This window comes from Oryzias melastigma, linkage group LG3, assembly GCF_002922805.2.
Source record: "Oryzias melastigma strain HK-1 linkage group LG3, ASM292280v2, whole genome shotgun sequence".
Lineage (NCBI taxonomy): Eukaryota > Metazoa > Chordata > Actinopteri > Beloniformes > Adrianichthyidae > Oryzias > Oryzias melastigma.
The window spans coordinates 16,200,181-16,224,657 of record NC_050514.1 but is presented as its reverse complement, the minus strand read 5'-3'; the positions used below and the strand labels follow the sequence as shown (position 1 = coordinate 16,224,657).

Sequence of the window (24,477 nt, the reverse complement as noted above, 5' to 3'; positions counted from 1 at the left end):
CAGTAAAAATTTCACACAGAAGTGTTATTGTTATCACATTTGCTACAGTAATGTTAATCACTCTAATGCGATCTGTCTGGCTGCAGCTGTATCGGTCCATCATGAAAGCCTGGAGAGGTGTTAGATGCTGCTTTTCAACACTTTGATAAAACTGCAAAAAATGTTTTGTCCCTCAACTCAAACCAGAATTAGAGAAAATGAAGTCCTGAAGATATAGCTGTTGGTCTTCTCAAAATGTGTCTGGTTTACAGCATAGCTTTATGATAACTCCTACAGGACACAAGTTTGTTTTGAAAGCTTTAATTTTGACTTTCCCCCTTTCTTAGAAAAGTCTTGAGGAATTTCACTTTGAACAAAAGAGTCTCTTTTCAGTTAAATGATTAGGAATATAAAAAAATGGTGATATTTCAGTTTTGCAATGTCAACTTGTGATGTTTTGCTCTTGCGTTTGTCCACGACACCGAATTTTTTAAAAATTGAAACACAGAACTATTTGTCATGTTTTATTGTCGTGAATTTGCCATGAAATACTGAGGAAAGATGCAGCTCCTGCAAGAGGACAGTTCATAGACGTAGAGCCTGAAAACTAAATTTGACGACATGGACAGCACATGTCACTTTTTTTAAATCTTTAGTTTGAAAGCCCTAAATTAAAGCTGAAAGCTAACAACCTAAGTAGATGCTTACAGTTTCTTTTCATGGGTGCAGAAACTACATTTAGTATTGATCCAGTAGGGGTCAGTAGCGACTGCTTTAACAATCAGAAGCTGATGAACTATAAGAATTATAGAAACCCAGAGGAAGACATGAAGCAGGAAGAGGTAAAGAAGGGAAACGGAGATACCTTTCCAATGACATCATTGCGACTGAGTCTGTCCTTGTCCATGACAGTGATAATTATGGTGGTCTCCCTCAGTACGTGGGCAGGCACGTCAAAGGGGAAGGACTCATTGAAAACAGGGTTCAGACAGCGTTTCATTACCGCTGTCTTCTTCTTCTCCACGCGCTTATCCTTGTTCATCAACCACACTTTTACATAGGGGTCTGAGGACAAGGAAATGAAGCAGTAAGAAGGCTGTTTTGTGGTTATTTGTTTATTTTTTGGGGTAAATTGTTGTTATCAAGAGGAGCATACATGAAATGAAAGGAAAAAGAAACCAGATGTCATACCAGAAGTGCCACCGATGTCCATGGCTTTGAGATTGCGGGCTTTGATGATGCTCACAGTGATGATGTTGGCTGTAGGGTTGTAACACAAAGAAACCAGCAGATCTCCTCGACTTCCCTGGAAATACGAGAGCATCGGCAAATTGTTAGCGCATCATCGGCACCTCTTTTTTTATTTTTATTTTGTACTTTTTTCTCCTTTCAGCTGCCTGCTGCGCATCTCTGCTTTCTCCTTTAGCTGTCTGTGTTTCCTCTGTCTACCTGTCAGGCTCTCCACAGACCCTCCAGCCCTTCTCCCATCAGCTGCCACATCTCCTCTGGAAACATCACAGCAGCCAGGAATGACATCATCCATTCTGGCCCATTTTTCCCTTCGCCTCCGTCTTTGCATCCCTCCTCCCCCTTCCACTTCTGTTTCGCGTCTTTCCTCCTGCCCTCCCCTGAATGCCCCCCTCCCCACCTACTCACACACAAACACTTACGCTGCCATCGCTACATGGTTTCAGCTCCTTCCAGAAAGTTTGCATGTTGGCCAGGTCCAGTTTGTTGAGGGGGATGGATACTTCTCCTATGGGGTCATTCCTGCTGAATCGGTCGTAGTCAAGAACCTGCAGGTACAGAGTCCTCTGAACCACCTTTTCATAGGGAAACCCTGATGAAAAGACACACATTACAGTTTCAGTGCGGTGCACAGAATTTTAAAAACGTGCACATTCTGAGGAAATAGTTTCCACCGTACCTTCAAACAGAAAGGTCTCATTCCAGTGGGGATTTAGATTCTTTCTCTTCACTTTCGTCTCCAGTTTGTGCTTCTTGTCAGGCAGCAGGTACAATTTAACAAAAGGGTCGGAAGTTCCAGAAAAATCCTTGGCGGGTAACTCCTGACCCTTGAGGATTTTGACAGTGAGCGTTGAGTCTTGAAAGCTGTAGCCGACGCTGAACTGAATGCGACCCAGCTTCTCACGCACCGGACCCTCATGCTCATCCTCCTCTGAGCCTGGGGACAACTGGCATGAAAAAGAGAGGTCAGACTTAATATAACCGAGCTTTAAATCATCATTTCAAAGAAACGTTAAAAGACTAAGACACAGAAGATGTGCTTTAATTTTCTAAAGTTTTACAACAACACACGTCCAAATCCAACCATATTTTTTTTCTCTTGTAAAATCCTTCCCAGTAGTCTTTAATTATGATTTTTAGCCAAAATCAAAAGCCTTTGTCATTTTTTTAAGACATATTTTATGCTCAGCAGCAGTAGCTCATTAGAAAAACTAATTCTGGCTGCTGGGCAGAACTAATAGCTTGGAGCAGCCCCGTCCCCTCCCCAACGCTGAGAGCTCTAGATTTTAGCCTCAAGCTAGCATTAGCGGTGCAAAAATAACAACAAGCAATATTGGATCAATCCAGTCGTACAGTTTTGAGCTAGAGGCCAGATTGGAGCACGAGTGGTGAAGGCTAATCATTTGTGTGCAAGGGAGGAGTGGAGAAGAGAGACTGTGTCACAATCATTTCAGTAGCTGCGTCATTGGACTGAGCTTTTTCAAGCATTTGGTTTTCTGATCTAACGCAATTTGAATTAAGAAATACACAGAAAGGCAGTTTTCATTATAGATTATTTTACATAGGTCCTCTACTATGAGAAAATCCTACAAGAACGTGTTAAAAACAAAAAAGACTATTTTCCTTGAAATGTGTCTTTAAATATAGCTTAAATATTTCTCAAATATTTGATAAAACTATAATCACAAATATTACTGCAACCACCTGTAATGCATTTTCTGTATTTGAAGCACTTCACTTGAACTTCTCTGCAATTGTATTTGCCTGTTTTGTGATCTTGACAATTTGTACATTGTACTGAAAAAAAAAGAGCAAATATGCTAATTAGCGCATACTGATCTCACAAGTTGCAAAGATTTGTCTCACGCTTGTCCACAGAGACACCAAAAATGTCTCTTAAAACTATAGCTTCTACAAATAAATAAATATATATATATATATATATATATATATATATATATATATATATATATATATATATATTATAGCTCAAAGATGTTTTGTTAAAAAATGCAAACTTTATCATCTTTTTATTTTAAAGTGTTGATATTTTACCCTCTCAAATTAATGTCATTAATTGTCCATAATTCTGATTTCAACAGATTGATAAATGTTCAGAAAAATGTAAGAAACCAAAAATAAAATAATAAAAGTGTCATGTTCCTAAACCACTCACTCACTGCTGTTTCTCTTTTTGGAATACATAGATGGTAATCATTTTTTAATATATTCTTTTTTTTCCCTTCCAAGTAATATGCAAGTTTTTCTGCTACATCTGTCTGGAGACTTCTTGTAGAGTTTCATGTGCGTGATGTTTGAAACCATTAGACATCTCCTACAAAACAGTTCCTGGACACAAAGACTAAATACATATAATTTTTGTGCTTCTAGAAGCTTTTAACTATTTTTTTTGTGTTCTTGGGTTCCACTTTCACATCTAAATCTGATAAAACATTTGTTGCTAAATGTTGTTCATGTTTTTTTTTTTTTTTTAATGAAATAACACAGGACCCAAAGTTGAAAGCAGTTTAATATCTCCAGTATTTATTCTTTCCTTTCAGGTAAATCTAATAATTGCAGTGAAGATTAAGACAATAGACCTTTAAAAGCTTTGTGCAAAATATTTTCCTTTCTTAGCTTGAAAAAATGCTTATAATCCCATTATTTTGACATAAAAAAACAGCTGGACACCTTTACCATACTCGTTCATCTAACACTAATTTCAATGATCCACAGATAAGCACACTTTATACAACTTTTTTAATTGTGACAACAGGTCATCACTTGCAATTACTGATTTGTATAGTAACAAGATTAATTTACTTGTTATCACGCAAACGGTTGACGAAAAAAAACAGAGTCGTGATCTCTTGATAAAATAAATAATTGCAGGTCTTTTCTGGTTTCCGCACCGACAACTTTTTTGATGCTAATTATCATCTTAGGGGTGATAGGTGACAAATTATCACTTGGTGAGACCTTTACAAACTGTAAACAAAATGCCATTAGGCTTTAAAGGTCAGACTCGCAGAAAAAACCCGAAAACCAAAGTGAGTTTGAGAATTTGGAAATGCCCCAGGAACCTTATGACATGTTTCACACTAATTCTAGAGAAGTGAGAACTGAGTTGTGTAAGCCCAAAGTGTGCGATAACTAAGATCTATGTCTAAAAAAAAAAATATATATATATATATATATATCTGTTCTGTTTGGATTGCACTTTATCTTTGTTTCATCTGCCAATGTGTCATTGTTTCATGTTAATATTTGGATTACGTTAACAATAATCCATTGTTGCTACTTTCTAAGCATTCAAATCTTTTCCCCACTTTCTTGTTTTCTTTCATGTCATGTTTCAGTTCTTAGTTTGTGTTTTCTTTAAGTTTCCGTCCCGCATTTCAGTTTAGTCAGTGTTCTCTCAACCTGCTTTAACAATCTGCTTTGGATCCTCATGAAAAACACTTCATGACACAAACTGTCAGACTTCAGGATATTCAAAGCATGTTCTCACACTAATTAAACCACCACAGCTTCTCAGAATGTCAGTTTTCCTTTGATTTAAGAGAATCCACTTCACAGGGAGCACTAATCTGACTCACAAAACTAAATATCACCACTTCTGACAGGAAAACTAACATAGACTTCTGCTACATGGCTGGTACTTGCCATGGTAAATGAAAAATGCTTCTTACGACTACATGTCGATATGCAAAAACTTTGTATCAACAGAAAAAAGAAGTCAACTCCCCCCAAATTTGAAATTTACTATTCAGTCCTGAGCTTCTCATTTCTGCTGCTGCTTAAGCTTATTCTCCATGCTGAATGTGGCCACTTCATTATGCAGTCCTCCAACTTTCTGTTGGGTCTAATAGCTTTTTCTACAATTGGTCACTGTCTTTTCCCAAAGCCCCACTTTCACTTTTAGTTTCTATATTCTCCACTTTATTCTCTAACAAAGCTGATCTAACTTTTGCCTCCTTTCCCCTCCATTCAAAAACCCTCAAAAGCAACAAGAAATGAATTACTTACTCTGTCTTGGTTAATTTTTTATTCCATTGCTCCTGAAAATGATTTGGCCAGACATTCTTCATCAAATATTGGTACTTGTGCACAAGCGCACCACAAATGTTTTCAGCATGCCACCTCTTTGCACATCTGCAAGTCTTTGTCTGCTCCAACATCATCTTTCGGGAAGTGCACCCTAACTTTACCCCACTCTAACCGCAGGAAGAGCAGCAGCACTAATTTAGATTCAGCTAAAAGTTTTTTTTATTACAAATACATATTTATTACCATGTGGCCATCAATATGTGAATATATATGTGAATGGGTGAAAAGAAATTTATAAGAATACTCAATTTGACATTTTACTAGTAAAGCATCTCTTCTCAAAGAACTCCAAACTGCCACATGTTTTACAAAGTTTAGACTTCAAGATGCCTAAAAAGATAACTTAAAATATTGTTGGTCCACATATTTTTCATCGGGTTTCATCCCCTACTCGGTTTATCCTACCAAAGCATATGGAAACCCCTGCAAATGTGTGATAGTATTGAGGAGAAGACAGTTTTACGCCACTCTCTCCATGACTCTGAGCATCACACAAAATGAAAGCAGTGTCAGAGTACATCCTGATAAGAGCTGACAGGAGTCCCATCCACCCCCCCACCCACTCACTCTCAGGTGAGATGCTTCAGAATGCTGGATGGACATTTACTGTGACACCAGATGCCATTTCAGTCTCTTCTCGTTGTACAGTCAGAGTATAGGACCACCTTTTTCAGTGTGAAGAGAGTTGCATGATATACAGGTCTGTGGAAAAATAAATTCATTCGTTGAGAACTATTTCTATAAATTACTCAGTTACGGCACCAAACTCACGCAATTACAAAGTCTCAAATCCTGTCATACTCTCACAGCGACTGCGTCACTGCATGTTGCTTCGCTGCTAATTACAGAACCTCTCTGAACAAGTCGCACATCCCCTCTCCTCGCCTCTCAGCTCTCACTTCAAGAAGATGATTTGAGTATTTTTCACTTAACTACGGCAGAAAGTGAAATGCTCTACAGGTGGGAGAGCGCCGTTCTTTCTTGGTGATAAAACACTTTGAAAGATGAAAGACCTCTCATGAAACTTTGTTCAGACTGCATATAGACTTCCTTTTCAACTTGAAAAATACATTATATGGTGTATATAGAAAGAAAAATCCACAAGGCTTGTGTGAACTTAGTTAAAGTTAGTTAAAGTTTTCTTTAAAGCTCTGTTATCTTACTTATCAAAGGGCCACAAGTTCAAGTGGACAGAAACTTTTTTTGTAACTTTGTCAAACCCATGTTCTTCTTTATCAATAAAGTCTAACAGACTCAGCTGTCAGCTGCCTAGGTATTGATTATAAAAATATATCCAAGAACATCTATCCATCTTCAAAACCTGCTGAATCCCTTTCGGGGCTGCTGGAGCCTATCCCAAATACTCTTGAGCAAAGTTGCCAGTCAATTACAGGACAACAAAACACACTCACAACGTGGGGCCATTTGCAGTCTGTGGATCATGAGAGGAAGCCACAGAGAACCATCAATAATATATAAGAATACAAACATTAAAATAACATTACTTTTTTGTTTTCGGCAAAAGGATTTAATAATTCAAAACTAAATTTAAGAAAAGAAAAAGGAGCTTTCACCAACAACATTTAGGAGGCTTGGATAAATGAGGCAGAAGTACTGACACACAGCTTAATCACGACCTTCATAAAATCATGAAGTTGCTTGTCCATGATGTCAAAATTTCTGTTTCCTTTGCATAGAACATTTGTTCTACTCTGTCTGGGTCTCTCTTGAAAGGACTCTGGCTCTGTTGGGAGAGGCTGTGGCATCATCTCAGTCGCCTGCTGTATTTGCGTGTTGTTGATGTGTATTTGCACATACAATCCCATTAAGAAGTCACACCTAAGGGGCCAGCCTTTGACTTCCAGATTGAAGCCCATTAAAAAAGAGAAATCTGGAGCTAAATTGGTTTACTAGGTAACCAAAAGTGGCTTGGCTGTCCCTGTTCATTTAATCAAAAATGGTCCACAGAAAGAAAAACATTACAATCTGGTTTCAAATGTTTTTGTTTTTTTCTGTAGCTATAATTCATTTTTATTACATGTTGATATGTTGTTATACAATGGCAGTTCTGTGAAAAACTACTATCTACAAAGATAAATAATAAGAAAAAAATTATATAAAAATATTTAAGAAATATCTTGGGGTGGAAAAGAGAAAAAAATTTGCTTAAACAGAATTGCATTGATTTCAACAGACAAGAAATTGTAGTTTTGATTATAATTGGTGCAATAAAGCAACACATTTACAAATATGCAGCTCAAATTGTGTGAAAGAAAAATTGAATTTCATTATTCTCTCATTACTGCTTTTGTAAAATTTAAGAAACCAAGTGAAATTTTGTTTTTGAAAGAAAATCCTTTAAGTTAGCAACTACGATCTAATAAAAAAACTCTGTTTGCATAAAGATCAAAGTGTAGGTCCAAAAATAGCAGATAAACCTGTTTTTGTATTATAAAAGTAAATGCCAAATTGTCTTGGAGGAACATTCCCCTTTTTTTGGCGTTGTTTTCCCTCCTATCTCCTAAATCTGTGCTCTAATTTCAGTCATCCTCTTGGAACCAGACCTGAAAACACCACAGAATCCCACCCATCATCCAATCTGTTACGATTAAATGCTCATTTAACGGCAACTTTAATGATAAATGAGCTTGACAAGGCAACAAACAAACACAGATGAGTGTGTGATACATCAATCAAACTTCTAATGATGCTAAAGAAGCAGTGAGTTGTATTACCATGAGCATTTCACTGGTGACGGAGTTGGCCAAGTCAGAGACGGAGGAGTTGGCTTCGTTGCTCTGTCCCTGTCTGCGTCCAGCCTCTTCCGCCGTCTGACCTCTGGGGCTGCTGCCTGGTTTGTTACCAGGTGTTCTGGTAAAATGAACACAAACACAATTATCCTCACCCCCTGCATCGATGAACACTGAGCACATGAAAAGTCCATTTTACAAACTTTTTTGTGGCAAAAACATTATCCTGAATTTTTTTAAGAGAAAAAGAGAGTCAAAACATAAACAAAATAATAAAAATAGGATGACCCAAACTGTAGAAGAAGTAAAGAAAATGTGTGCAATATGTTATATTTTGCTAAACAGAATTATCCAAATTTGTAAAACTTGGATATTGATTTTAACTTTGTTTTTTTTTCAAAACAGGTAGAAATATGAGATTTATGTGTATTATTGCTCCTTGTTGGGAGATTAAAACAAATACAGACTTCAGTTATTACTCACTTAATCTAAAATAAAATGTTCTGTCAGAAGTTTTTCAGATAAAATCTTTTTAATGTTTTGTTTTACAAATGTAATTCTACAAAATCAAAATGATTCCCTATCTTTAAGAACACTCATCAAGTTATCAAGAATATAAAAAGCAAACATAAAAATAAGAACTATTTGGAAAAAATGATGAAGTGGAGTAGGTGTGAAGTGGACTGATGGTGTTTTGTTTGGTCCCACTTAAAAGTGTCTCTAAAGTAAGAGTTCAGAGCATCTTGACCTACTTTTAAGAGCCACTAAATTTGGGCGACAGTATGCATAGAAACAAAAAATAAGCCAAAAAGAGCATCTTTAGAGCACTGTGTGGCCTGATTTATTAAATTGTAAATTTGCAAAATCAGGCTTTTTTTTGTTTTTTACACAATCTTTATAAAATCATTGTCTGTGATGTATTTAAAGTGACTATTAGATTTCATATTTTTGGCTGTTGTGGATTTAATTGGCATTTTTAAGTGTGCGAACAATATTCTTTTGTTGCTTTGTACAACCAGAAGATAAGGGGAATGGGATTAGCCACAGCTCTTCCAAAATAGAAGTTTTGCAAAAAGCTCACACTGAACCACTTTGATTAAAGCAAGTGTCTTTCAAAAAATACATTTAGCTTTAATTTGCATTTTTACTGCTTCATCACTGACCTTAGTATGAATTATTGCAGACACACTACAGTTAAGTTAGTTCGTATAAGTAAAATCCTTAAACTGGGTTTTAGTTTTAGCCATATATAAGATAAAAATGGCTTACAGTCAGCCTCTTATCACAGTTCACATCATGTTAAATACCACTTCTTCATGTCATTTCTAATTAACTTCTGAGTAAAAACTTCCTGTTCCTTTGGGTTTTTTGTTAAACCAATGGAAACTGTGACCTTTTGTAATTCAAAGTCTTGTTAATGGCAAAATCCTGACACAGGGACTCACAAAAAACTAAAATGATGTCGTTCTTTAAAGGAGCATTTTGCTAAGCAGGTGGTTTTTACATTTTTACATTTGCACACATACACAGAAATTCAAATAAGTTTGATGAAACATCTAATAGATCAACATTTAAGCATAAAACAGACTAATGAAAACCCTAATGAAAATCATGTTTTTGGTGTTTTAACACGCTCTTGTGGTATTTTCTGATGATAGAGGACAAAGAGAATTAAGTCTTAAAATTACATTTCTAAGTATTTCTCAGAAAATTAAAAGCTTACCGTTCCTGCACCATTAATGCTATGTTGTTGTGAGTACTGAGTACATGAGTACTGCACTTAGGTCTGACATGATGCCTTTCCCTGACAAATATCTAATCAACAAATTGGTAAATTTACACATGTAAAAAAAAAAAAAATGCACCCTAGCATGGCACTTAAGGATTTTATCTACCAAAAACTGCCATCAAATAATAAAATTCAAATGTAAAAAAAAAAATCTCTAAGAAAGATGATCAGATGTTGAGTACTAAAAGGTTAGGAACAGTGATCGAAAAAAATGCTTGTGCAAACTTTTCCAGGACAGAAAAAGGGTGCCTAGAAGTTAGATATAAAACGAAAGAAAATGAACACAAACCAGATATTTTAAAGCAACCTGACAAGTGAATGCAGAAAAAAAAAAGAGGACAAAAAGGGAGCACAGGCAAAAGACAGACGAGCAGCAAAGAGACAAGCAGAAGTAGAGCAACACTGGATGTAGAAAAAAAAAAAAAAAGAAACAGAGTGGAAGAGTAGAGAATTGATTCGTCACTGAGCGTTGATTTCTTGTGATCTCCAGGTCAGAGCAGCAACAATGCAGGTCCAACTCAATCCAGGCTTTAATGGGTTCTGTTCCACAGCCTAGTAAATTACAGTTTACCTTTGCTGGTATCATCTAACAGCTGAGACATGCTGAATCTTTGGCTCAGAAGGTCAGAAACAATGCTTTTTATAGCACCTACTATCAACCCACAACACATTAGCTGCTAAGTGTTGCCTTAAATAGCTTCACAACATTAGGTAGTCGCCCACATAAAACCATAAGGCCCTGTCCCTTTGGGACTAACCTGACTTTCACCTGCTCTGTGCTGCTCATCAAAAATGAGCCTCAAATATCAGAATATTCATGTAGAAATAATGGGAATCATAAATGGTTTATGGTCCATTCTCAGATGTATTCATGACTAAATGAAAATCCTCTTTATCTTAAAGATGTACAAAATAAAATATCTCAAAATTGTTTTTTTTTCAAACATTATTCCTTGAGAAAGCTTCCAACCAGGATCCAGCTAACAAACATCCAATAAACATCCAGCATTAAATTAAAATGTATGATTAAAAACAAAAAGTGACATATTTATAAATGTAGAAATTGTTGGTCTCAAGTCTTCTTACATAACCTAAAGTGAACTATTACAAGCAATTCTCTCCAACGTGTATTTACTTTAATAACCACTGGTGGGTGTTGTGCTTTCCCTGGAAGGAGTCTGCAGCTCATTTCTGGAAGCAGCTCACTTGGACTGAAACAGTTTGGGCTTTGGAAACCCAGCAACATGAAACATTTTTAACTTTAATTACACAGAACATAATGCATACCTGTCAGCGGGGATCTTCAGCCTAATATCTACTGTAAATGCTTACTAAGGAGGGTTGGCTCTGCCACAAACCGGCCAAATCTCCGCACAACACCAAACTGAGACAATCGGACAACACTAATACATGGCAAAAAGTACATGGAGATTCTAGATGCTTATATAGTTCCTTTAATTACTCAAGTGTGGGAAAAAAGTTTTTCAAAAAAATAGCTTTTTATATATATATATATATATAAAGCTATTTTTTTTAAGAACTTTTTCCGACTAGAATTGCCATGTACTCAATTGTATACATTCATAAGTTTAAGTATGTACTATGTAGATACAATTATATACATAAGACACATGATTGGACATTAAGAGTAGTGGTTTCTTGAATTATTTATATTCAGTAGAAGCCAAAATTATTCAGCCTATTAATAAAATCATCTGTAAAGGACACATTTGCCAAATATCTAAAAATATTTTCCAGCTGTTGTGGATGAAATGAGTAAACTCATGACCCATATAAAAATCTAGTAAATTCATAAAAAAATACAAATATGTTCTTTTCTGGTATCAATATAAACATACAGACCAGAGCTTGATTTGCTTGTTTTCAGTTTTTTTTGTATGGTGTAATTGTTCCAAAATAGTAATTAAGACTTTAGGAAGGCGTCTTAAACTTTGTTTTTTTCTGAATTTTATTTTTTTAGAGTTAATGTGGGGATTTTTACACCCGATAAAGACTGCTGGCTGAACAATGGAAGTGCAGCTTCCCTTTGTGACACATGTGCTCCCACAACAGACAAATGAAGATCTGCCACTGCAGCAGAGAGCCCTCCAGTCACGACTGTTGACACAGAACTGAACAGGGACACGGAGCGTTCAGGCACAACGATGAGCTGAGTTCATTCATGGATGTAAATACACATATTTACTCAATGTCAAATCCACACACCAGCTGAGACACACACTCAGGCAAGGTGCCAAAGCTGCATATTATTTCAGCTAGACAATGCCCTCAACTTTAGTTTGGTGTGGGAATAAAAAGGAAATATTTAGACAGGTTTGAAGTCAGCAAATTGAGTGATAAACTTAGGACTTCTCCTTCAACAGAGAGGTCCATGTAACTGTAAGATCCCACTTTCTGTCTGCCAGTGACTATCTCATCTAAAACCCAACACCGGTTGCATAATTCATCCTTTAGACGTTGTTGCGGAGATGTGTGCTCCCACTTAACGTTGTACTCGGTACCATCATACATTTTACAGTTGCAGTAACCATGGTAACAAGAGACTTGAAAAGAGGCCATCAAATCCTCAGAAAGTTCCAAATAAAAGAGGCGGGGTAGCAGAAAATAGAAACAACAACAAGAAAGGAGGCAAGTATTTGTGAGACCTTATTTTTTTTTTTTTAAAGCTACGTCTTCATACCTGCAGAAAGCATCTGCAGCCACCTGCGACCCCGCCTCAGCACACTTACAGTGTTTGTGAGCTTCAGATAAAAATAGCTCATTCATAAATATCAAAGAGCAGCAGAAAACTATGAAAAACCTTTACCCCAGTGAGATCAGTCTGGATTATCAGACTTGAGGAAGCTCAGATCTCACTGAACGCTTCTTTGCCGACAGGGCAATGCAAATGAACCACAAAGCAAGTCTCTAAAACAGAACTAATGAGCACACATGCAGTCCCTGTGGAGGCCAAGGGTAAAGCCCCTGGAGAATGACCACTTCTGCAGCGCAGTCGTCTCAAAAAAACCCATGACTTCCTGACCTCCTGGCCTCAATCTGAGTTGAAAGCTATCTTCTAAGTAATTGAACAAAGCAGGTCATTACATCTCCGAGGACAATGTTAGGCTGTCTTATCTTCTCCCATGTCTCAGTGTCTATTGTCTGTTGTTCAGCATTGAGTAGGACGAGCATGGAAAAAAAGGAAAGAAAAATCTTTGTTCATTCAGTTCTGATTGAGATGTATTTCGGAAGCAGTTATTACACAAGAGGTCATGTTAAAATGCAGAGCTCTGGCAGCAACCAGCAGGAGTCAAATGTGCAGATTGAGTTTATTAGCCACAGCAAATGTGCTGTTTTTGTAATTAATGTACATGTCAAAATGTGCTTTTCACTTTTGGGCAGTCAGGTTTTAAAGTACACCTCATCAAAAATCTGTAACCATCATTAAGTAGTCATAGCAACTCGCCTGTATTAGAATCTAGCAGATAGAGGCTCTGCTTTAAAAAAATATTCAAAATTTTGATTAAATAAACTTTATTTTCTTTTAGAACCCAAAAACATGAATTAATTAATTCACTAAATAATTGGAGAATTCTGTGTTACACAGTGTTTCGGATAAAAATTCTCTTTACTACAGAAAAATAATGTAAAATACTTTATTTTTTGGTCAGAAATGATTGGCCTAAGTTTTTAGAGGAGGAAATCACCAAACACAAAATGAAACTTTAGTGACATAAAATAAGATTTATGTCTGATTAGTTCTCAGTGGTCCAAATGCAGAGATGACACCAAATAGTAGGAGCTTACATGCCTTTATGAAGATGCGGAGGATGGAGACACCCATGAACAGAATAATGGCAAAAAAAGTTTAATTTATTCATTTAAAGTGTTAAGCAGAATATCAACATAAATAGCTTTTAGTATACGAAATGTGAAAAAAATAATCATCTTTTAATCTATTTAAAAATTGTTCCTGGTGGTCTTTTAATTATGATTATGCTATTTTTAGTCAAAATCCAAAAACATTTTCTAGAACATAGTTTCTGCAGAGCAGCAGGAGTTCATCAGAAATTTGCCTTGAAGTTGTATTTGAGACCATCTGCTCCACTTCCCATCATCCATCTGTTTACACTCTCTCCTGCTAGCTTACAGCTCCATCACATTACTGATGCACCAAAAATGGTGAGCAATATCTGAGCTATCATCTGTACAGTTTTGATCCAGATCCCAGCTTAGATAAAGAAAATGAAGATGTACATGGATCTATTTGTTCCACAAGTGGATGCATCAGATTGGAGCAGCACAAAGAGCTTGTTGCTTCTACAAGATTTAACCAACTTCTGCTCCGGATTCACCACGATTTCAACAAGCAAATACTCAGAAATGCAACTTTAAGCTAAATGTTCTTTATATATGTCATCCATTATGGGAAAAATGGCATAAAAAACATGTAAAAAAAAAACACTATTTTCAATGGAGAGTGTCTTTAGGTATTGGTTTTTCACATTCCAACAGTGAGACAGTTGCTCCAAAACATAATAAAATAATAGCTAATTATCTAAACTAATAAAAAGACACAACATTTTTATCACAGTTACAATTATTACAATTACAATTCTTTTCTTTCTATGTATTTTGCAGAGAGGTAAAAGTATTTTTGCGGTTTGTGCAAGCCTCTTTTCTATTTGGTTTTAAGTGTATTGCGGTGCAGCTCAAACACCCAACAGTCACTTTTCCCTAAAAACTTCAAAACTGTGTTGTTACATATACTCATATTGCCAAATTACAGTACAAGTATGGTCAAATGTGTTTAAGTAGAAAAAGATCACTCTGAAAAAAAATGCACTAAGACTTTTTCAATCAAAAGCTAAAATAATGAGACTAACACATTCAAGCACAACATAACACTTTTAGTCCCATTGAAGCTTGTCATGTATGTAAAAAATAAAAAAAATAGACTCAACAAATAAACGATTGTTCCAAAACACCACTTTCAAACCTTTTTTTTCTTTTTTGCATGCCCTGCAATGAAACAGATTTATGAGTGTGTGTCCAAGGTGACAGTCATTTAAAGCGACAGGGCAGCAGTGATGTGACATCATCCCATCAGTACTGTAAGCCAATCCACAGCCTCAGGAAAGGGGAGGATCAGGTGAGGAGGAATAGAAAAAAAGGAGGGCAAAATACCAACTAAAAAGAAGTTAAAAAAATGCAAGTAGGGGTAAAACGACAGAGGTGAAGGATTGAACGACGGCAACAGAAAATATACAGAGAAGAGGAATGCAATGATGTGAGCGGAGGAGAAAAGGGAGACAAATGAGAGGAGAGCCACAGCAGGGTCTGAATGAGAAATGTCTCAGCACAAACATGCTGTATCTGGGTCCTGCTGATCATACACTGGCCCTGAGAGACCACAAAATACAATCGAGGGCCCCATGTTTCATGATGGATGAGGCTGGGGCTTCAGTGTCAGCTCACTCAGCGCTCGGCGTCAGCATGGACAAATCACTCCATGACCGCCCCCCTCAGCATGGCAAACACAAATAATGATGCCATCTACCCTACTTTAATGCTCTTGGAGGATTTTTTTGCTTTTTACTAAGTAAAATAAGAGAAGGAGATTTGTTGGGATAGGTATTTCAAATTAAAAGTCCATCAATGATGTTTGGTCACTTTTCCCTGCATACTTTCTACTTTCTTTTTTTCAAAATACGCCTCATCTGTTTTGATCTACATCACTTTCTTTTCCAATCTTCTTTTCTTCTGGTCCGCAGAGGAAACAGTGGGGGCTGTGGAAAAGTCAAGAGCTGATTTGACTCATAGTTGCTGGCTGACACAGAAATCTGTCTGAAATTCAGTCTGACAAATGGTGATGTAACCCAGTCCCTTTTTGTATGCTGTTATTTCACTCTTTCCTATTTCAATTTTAAAAATAGAAGTTATCAAAATATAAAGATTTTACTATATGTTTCATTGTGAAGCTAAATGACTTTATGGATTCCATGAAGAATTGGATCCTTCAAATATATATTTGTGAAAATGAAGCATCCACACTGTCAACATTCATGTTTTTTATTGAAATATATGAGCTCATATGAGCTTTTGGTATTATAGATCAAATAGCTAATGATTAAAAAAGGAAACAAAAAGAGAATAGATTTGGAACATCCATCTGTAAACTTCTGTTAGGAAAGAACTATTTTTTTCAAACCTGATGTCTGATTGACCCTTTCTACTTGCTACGCTGGTGCAGTGAGCTTTACAGCGACTTACAGTGAGGTATTTTGTATAGTAAGAATGTTTCAACAGAGGGCTTCTTTACATTTTAAGTGCGCAGACACTCTGAAAGCTCCTTGCTTCAGCTTAAAGAAAAAAGAGGGTATTTGCATTACTTGAGAGACCATTTGTACATACAGTTCCTCAGAGCACATCAGGCCTCGTGCAAAATGTAAAATGAAGACTGATGAATGAAATATACATTAAATTTAAAACGGAACATTTTGTATTTTTTTCATCATTTTCAATTTGCTTTGCATACGAGTAAAAATACTGATATTATTCAAACGGATTTGAATTAAATCACTGCGGCCATATGTAGAATGACTGATCTTTTATAGTACAGAAAAGGTTTCTTATTGTATTAAAACAATAAAAAGGTCTTATGTTTCTTTTCTACCTTTACCCAAGCCTTTTCTTTGATTATACATTAAAACTTTAACTACTTTCATGATTTCAGGAATAAGTATCCTTCTTAAAAAAAAACATTTTTCTTTTCAAGGTTTTATTTTAATTGACAAAAAAATGAAGCACAGCAAGGCCACAGAGTGAAGAAGTCAAAATAAATGCATGAGAGTGCAAAATCAGGAAAGAAAATAGTCATGAAGTTTGAATATCTCATGTCTAAAACGATTAATACAAAGTTTGAGAGAGTGGGAAACGTGTGTGGGGGCTATTTAGTCCATTTATTGTGGAGATATTTTTCTGATTTATAATAATTTAACAGGCAATAATACAATTTTACATGCAACTTATGTCATTTTTTTAACTTGGACTAGAATTTAGGATGTTATTAAAATTGAGATTTAGATCAGACAATACTCAAAATTTTGTGCCTGTTAATTTTATTTGAAGTCAATAAAATTGTCACCAGCCAGATTTAATAGAGAGTTAACTTGAAGTCCCCAATACTCTAAGTGAGGATATGAAGACTGCATGTGAACCCTATAGAACCTGCAGCAAATTATTGGCTTTTATTGCATGATACCGTTATGCCTTATAGTAAGCATGGCACATTTAACAGCTTTGTAAACTCAATGTTTATGAAATATTCTTTGGCTGCTGAGCTCTTTGGAGTTTATTCATTTATTTCCCCCTTGCATCTCTGTGTGAATCTCTGAGCTCATTAAGATGCAGCTCTGCAGCGCAGGTTCAGCTTTCTGAGATGATAATAACACAAACAGCCTCCGTGCTTCCATCATCCATCTGCAGGTGGATGATTATGCCCAGTCCACTGCAGGCCTTTGGAGGCTCTACAACCGTGACCTTTCTTACATAATGGGGCACTACACAAAAAACGATCAGAGCTTTACTTCAACAGAGTGAGAGGTGCTACATTATATTAAACACTCCATTATGTGTGTCTTTAGGTTCCACTTCACAAGCTTTATGAATTCAGAAAAAAATATGTATTTCAGGTTAAAATGCCTTACTTTCTGTGCTTGTGTCCAAACCTTGAGGGGGCAATCTATAAAATAAAATAAATGCTGCTTCATCATCAGCATGTCTGTTGGATGTGCCAACGCTCTTGAAATATGCAGGAAGTTAGCCAGTGTCTAGAACAACCTTATATTCTAGTAAATCACTGCAATTTTTAGCTTTTTGTTTTAAATGTGTCAAGTATTTGAAAACTATTTGCACAAACAGTGTTCAACATGAACAGAAAAACTGCAGGAAAGAAAAAAAAATATTGACCATGGTATCATCATCCCTCTCGGAGTTTCAGTAAATGTCACTGACCAACACATCTTATTATAAGAGTTATGTTTCATTAGGAATTGTTTTAAAAGATGTTCATCAAAAGAATGCATGATTCCATTAGTCACATGCATCTGTTTGCAGGATTGACCGTTATGGAAGTGATGGAGGTTTTTGAGTTGTGTGGTTCTGTGGTGGGTTGTACACTGCTTAACAGGAGCTCAGATGTATCTTACAGTTTCCTGTGTGTGGGAAGTCTTTCATAACATATTTGTAAGGATAATGTAAGTTACATGCACTAATGACGTATGGGTCATGCTATTGTATGGTGTCCTAGCTGTTACTCTGATGCGCGCACTGCCTCCTTTCACATACTAACCGTGTGCAAATGGCTCTCTGAGCGGTCTCTGATTATTCCTGCTTGTCTCCTGCATGCCCCCGTATAGTTTTGCCAATTTTTTCGCTCGAAGCCTGCAAGTATCTACCTGTGGGGCAGGTGTGACTATGACACTATCAGTGTTGATTATGGTGTTCCAAAGCAGAAATAAAAAATATATAAAGAAAACATTAAAATAATCGATGTTTTATTATTCTTACAGCAAAATGAAAAGGAAAAGTAGTTTTGTGCAGAACTCTTTACAACCATCAAGGTTATTCAAAATATGTGAATACTTTACTTCTGTAAATACTATAAAAAGGTTGGACAAAGGGCAATCACACAAAATAGAGACAAAAGAAACAGGTTTCTAAGCACAAAAAGGCGAAGAAAAAAAGAGCTTTTAATCTTATTTGACATTTTTACACTTTTCTATTATAATATAATCTATTTTTTTCTCTACACAATACGAAGTTTTCATAATTTAGAGTTTTAATACCTGCTAACATCTATAACACAGTTTAGAAAACAGCTTTTTTGGGGAAACATTGTAATGATTCAATTGCACATACTCTGCAAGAACATCATTCCATCTCAAGTTGCTAGTTTTTCCACCATACCCTCCCTGCTTCCTTTATATGATGAGCAGGTGAATCTCTTCACTTCTACATTTTTGTAGTTGTTGTTCTTTATACAGGACACCCGTGTGACTAAAAAAAAGGTGTTTGCAGCACTAAATTAAAATGTCATGTTTATTAATGTAGCCCAGTATTAAACTGGGTTTCCAGCTGGCATGATACAATTAGGCTTTTCTTATGCAAACAAATCCAAGGAACCTTAAACAGCTTGTGTAGTAAAACATCACATTTTGAGTTTTAGAGTTTACTGGGATTGCTTTCAGCAGAATAGTACAAAACGTACTGTTGTCTGTGCTGTTTGTTCAAATAGATAACAACGCATAAAACGTCTGTCTTTTGTTTCCAACCAGCTCACGACTTTCAGAAAAAAAAGGCGGAATTAGCAAAGAACCTGGTTAATGGTTTTGATTCAGTCACAGGTGTGCATCAATCAGAAGCACACAAGTGAAGGTCAGGGTTGTTGTATAGAAATGTTCATCTTTTGTTAATATTTTCCATATTTGAAATGGCTTTGGCATGGCAGCAGATCTGCATTGTCCAGCTGTAGGAGGGCAGAGGCTGATATGTTTTACAGAATTGACAATATTGCAGAACTTTACTGCATTTACAGAAAAAATCTAAATCAATCATAAATCAATTTAAAAATAAGAAAAATGACAAAAATGCATCTTCTCTAAAAACAGAAATTCCAAAGAAAAAACGTCTTCATATACTCAGGATTTGTTTTAAATCTGAATAAAAAACAGACCAACAATACAATTTGTGAATAAACATGGCTGAACGGATTTGAAGAACTGAAACATGAAGACAGAAGATTTCTTTTGTATTTAACATGGTCTCTATGTCCAATTGTTAGATGGATTTACAGTGTTAAGCTGTAACTACCCAAAGTCGCACGAATTAATTAGGTTTAAAAACCATCAATGCTTATTATAAGAGCCTGAACATGCTAAGAAAAATTAAAAATTACTAAATTCTGCAGCTCATTTCAGCAATATTGAAAAACATGATAAACATGATAATAAACTGGTTTTATCCATGTACTGGTTGAATACAAGTTCCACCCATTGTGGCTATCCAGTACATGGAGGAAGAAGAGAGAAGAACCTTGAAGATGTTCCCTGGTACTACTCCCTATTGGGTCAAGATCCTAATCCAGAATGTGATGCTTTTATTGGACATTTTACTGTGATTCTGTTGACAAAAACATTAAATTCATCTATGAGGATGCTAAGGAGAATAGCCTATCCTTTCTGGAGTGTTTCAATAATCGTTGGAGAGATGATGTGTTTTCATGTAATAGTGACCAGAAAGCTCAAACACACAAATTAGTACCGGTACTTGCTATTTGATTCTAATCACCTGCTGGAGGGCAGTGTGATCAGAAACTATACGGCACAGAGCCCATTAAGTGTCCACAAGCTCTGGAGGTATAAAGAAAGAGGAACATCATATCCACAAGCCCTCAGAACCTGTGGACATCCTAACTGAACGATCTTCAGGTTTCTGCTCAAATCAAAGGAAAGGTGTACAAAACTGTGGTGAGATCAGGTATGTTGAGACAGCAGCACTGAGGAAAGACAGGAAGCAGAGCTGGAGGTAGCAGAGATGAAGATGCTGTGGTTCTCTTTGGGAGTGACCAGGATGGATAGGATCAGGAATGAATACATCAGAGGGACAGCACATGTTAGAGGTTTTGGAGATAAAGTCAGAGAGGCCAGACTGAGATGGTTTGGACATGTTCAGAGGAGAGACAGTGAATATATTGGTAGAAGGAGAAGACCAAAGAGGAGGTTTATGAATGCACTGAATGAGGACAGGAAGGTAGCTGGTGTTAAGAGTGGAGGATGCTGAAGACAGGGTTACATGGAGGAAGCTGATTTGCTGTGGTGACCCCTGAAGGGAAAACGAATAAAGCTTCCCTGCAAATACGGAATTTTTCTAGACCTTGACTCCTTGAACAGATAGAATCAAGCAGCAGAGAGGAAGTGAATTCCTTTTAAGAAACACGAAGACCACTTCAGCTAATCATCATTTATAGCTTTTTTTTTCTTTTTACTTGCTCAGTTAATACTAATTTAATATAAAAAATGCTTTTGCTTTGGCTAAAATAGATACAATATTTAATTGTTAGCCTGTTTGGTTAATAAAATAAGCTATAAAAAGCTTTAAACCTTTTCTCTGAAGAAAGCTGAGAGCAAATGTTTGCCTTTCTTTTAGTCTCTCCATCACTGGTTGACACATTATCATCATGGGTTCCTCCCATGACACTTTGCTCGTTTGCTGGGCTCTGTGAAAACGCCAGAAGCAAACGTGCAGACTGGCACATGGGGCTTATGAGAAAACTACAGAGACAACGGACGAGAGCGATAGACGGACATGATGATGGAGAGATGTTATTAGGTGTGGAGGGACAGTAGGCAAGCTGGCTCACACAAACCTTCTGGGTAAATGCTAGCTGTGATTACAACAAAGTACTAAGCAGACTGTCAAACAACAAATGAAAGAAAGTAGATTCGGCAACCAGAGGTGAGGTGGTCTTCTTTCTGATGCAATTTTAAAGCATAAAAAAGGTCATTATTGTCATTTTAATACCAGAATTTTCCTGAACAAGCTTTCTATTTTCTTTTTATCAACCACAAATTCACAGATGACCTATTTAATACACATGAAAGCACTGCAGAAAGGTTTGGAGAAAGCTTTAGGCATTTGGAAACTTTCTGGAATTAGCTTCTGCTTATGCTGAGCGTCACCCAGGTTTAACATCAGTCCAGATGAGACAAAGCTGTAAGGCTGAGCGCTTTATCCCTGAAACGCTGATCCGGAAAGAGGGGCGCATGTTCAAGGAGCACGGTCAGCCCACTTTCGTCCAACTCCACCGTTTGATGAGAGAGGATAACATATTTTTAGACTCTTGATTTTGACTAATTAATACATGATTTCACTTCAAGTGATCAGAACAGCAGGAGAAGGTTGCAGACTGGCCCATTTTTAAAGGTTTATGAAAACCAGGAGGAACACAAAAACTAAAACCACAAAAGGTAAAATATATTTAAAAAAATGAATGTTTTATTTAATCTGAAGTCATAAAACAAATAGTCAGGTAGTGAATGAAATAAAGGAGGTTTCAAACTGCAGGACAAACATTGAGGGCCCTTTTTACTACTCTTTTTTTCTGACTAGATTTGATTTGTTTGGCAGGTAAGAAATTTCATCTGAGTTTTAGTGTGGATCACTCTCTGCTTCTCCTGAAATCAAAAATTGGTGAATCTATTTATATTCTTACAATCCAACCAGATCAATTCATTTGAGGCAAGTTGTCAATTAACTTGACCTATTCGGATATAAAATTGTTTCAAAATAAATCTTTTATAATCAATATTGGAAAACACAATTTGGATAGAGACACGTTAGGTTTATTTTACTAAAACGTAAAAAGTGCCATCACAGCGGACAAAACATATGTGATGGCAGCAAAAAAATGATCAAGCCGTCATTACAGTCTGATGTGTGGAAACATTTTAAATTTTGCAGTGATGTGATCATACAGTGTGGAATAATGTTCTAATAATGTTCCCATTGTGTTATTTTGATGCAGAAAAAACAACAATAGATGGAACTTTATGAAACTAAAATGTGAATGGATAATATATCCATCCATCCATCCATCCATCTTCCAGACCGCTTCTTCCCTTTCGGGGTCGCGGGGGTGCCGGAGCCTATCCCGGCTACTGAAGGGCGAAGGCGGGGTACACCCTGGACAGGTCGCCAGTCTGTGACAGGGCCTCAATCACACACACATCCACTCTCACATTCACGCCTAGGGGGAATTTAGAGCCACCAATGAACCTATGAAGCATGTTTTTGGACGGTGGGAGGAAGCCGGAGTCCCCGGTGAAAACCCACGCATGCACGGGGAGAACATGCAAACTCCACACAGAAAGGTCCCAGCCGGGATTTGAACCGGGGCCTTCTCGCTGTGAGGCGAGAGCGCTAACCACTGCGCCACCATGCAGCCCTAATATAATATAATATAATATAATATAATATAATATAATATAATGTGTGGAATTATCGTCAAACATCACCAAACACCATTCAGATTACACAATAGTTCAATAAAATAAATGGAGATTCCCAGTGAATTGTGTGATTTCTGTTGCTGTGCACTGGGTGAAGTTGCCTAATAGTTCAAAGTAAAACGTGCAAGTTCAAAAGTGTCTTACAATATGTGTGGTTAAAGGAAAGGGTGAACATGCTGCTACTACTTCCCACTGAGTCTAATCTCCTTATAGCTTTTTAAAGCTTTCACATCCGAGAACAGTCACACATGTGAACATGAAGAGACGCTCGTCTGAGTGTTCACATTTTTCAACATATTTCCTTCTTTTTGGTTGTGATGAGCCCCACAAAGCCTATTTTAAAGGGCCGAACAGGCCAAAGTAAACATTTTTGTGCTGCTGTTGATCTCAAGAAATGCTGCCTTCTTCTGTTGCACTTTCTCAGTTATTGTGTGAATAAAAAATAAGGTTTGCCAGCTTTTAGATGGTCAATTTGGTTTAGTTCATCATGCATTTCTTTCTTAAAAATATTTGATTTCATTTTAAACTTTTTTTTCTTGATACAAAAAAAAACAATTCAGTACTTTGGTCAAGAAAATTTTACACTTATATTGAGTGAAACAGGAAATAAAGCATATATATATATACATATATATATATAGTAAAAAGGAGATTTTAGCGCAATTGAAAACAATATTTAAAAAAAAGTAGACATTACTGCTGAACATACAGCCTAAATATAGAAAGGGATTCATCATTTTGTTTTAAATTCAATTTACGTTTACTTAAATTTCTTAAAAATTCATTATTCAAAAATCATTTACTGATTTTTACAGAAAGCTTTACAGTAAGCTGCACACAATCCAAAATTGTAAAAAAAAATTAAATATAAAAATGTTAACAAAATTACAGCCTCAGCTGTAACAGGATTCTGATTATTACTTTGATTTGTTTGATTACTTTTATCTTTTCTTACAGTTCATGTTCTGTTTTCAGATTCTCTGTTCTTCAGTCTCACCTGGTGTCAGTCAGCAATCATCCACAGCTTTCTTCAATCAACTCAATCATTCCCCCAGTATACGAGTGGTTTTCACGTCAATTATTCGTTCATTTTTGTTTTTCTATTTTTTAAAAGTTCTGACTCAGAACTTCTGATTTTCTGAACAAATGTTTTCTTTTGATTTTCTTATGATTTTTATGTTAATTTATGGTGCTGTAGATTTATTAAGCATCGAATTGCAGACAGTAATGGCTGCATCTAAAAAGCATATATATATATATATATATATATATATATATATATATATATATATATATATATAGATAAATAAAAAAAGAGAAATTCTAATTTATTCCAAAATCATTGAAAGTCCAAATTAGTCTCTGGTTATACAAGGCTGGTTCCTTAACAACAACATGTTCACATTTCAAAAGACAGCTTCCCAGTAAAACCTCAGATGAGAATTTGGCCACAAATTTTTTGATTAAACTTTCTTTTATAGTCCATGAATAAATAATCAACCGTTTCAAACAAACAGGTGATTAAGGCTAG

At 36.2% G+C, this 24,477-nt stretch overlaps 1 protein-coding gene across 4 annotated transcripts in view; it reads right to left on the bottom strand.

Annotated features, from left to right (window-relative positions):
- Positions 1-24,477, bottom strand: part of syt7b (synaptotagmin VIIb) — a 106,195-nt gene that overhangs the window by 5,126 nt on the left and 76,592 nt on the right. For all 4 annotated transcript variants that reach the window (XM_024295508.2, XM_024295510.2, XM_024295509.2 and 1 more), the window contains 5 exons: positions 8,073-8,208; positions 1,907-2,174; positions 1,650-1,819; positions 1,171-1,285; positions 845-1,044 (listed from right to left, as the gene is read on the bottom strand). In XM_024295508.2, coding sequence (XP_024151276.1) covers positions 845-1,044; positions 1,171-1,285; positions 1,650-1,819; positions 1,907-2,174; positions 8,073-8,208 — 889 coding nt within the window. The remainder of the gene's footprint in view (positions 1-844; positions 1,045-1,170; positions 1,286-1,649; positions 1,820-1,906; positions 2,175-8,072; positions 8,209-24,477) is intronic.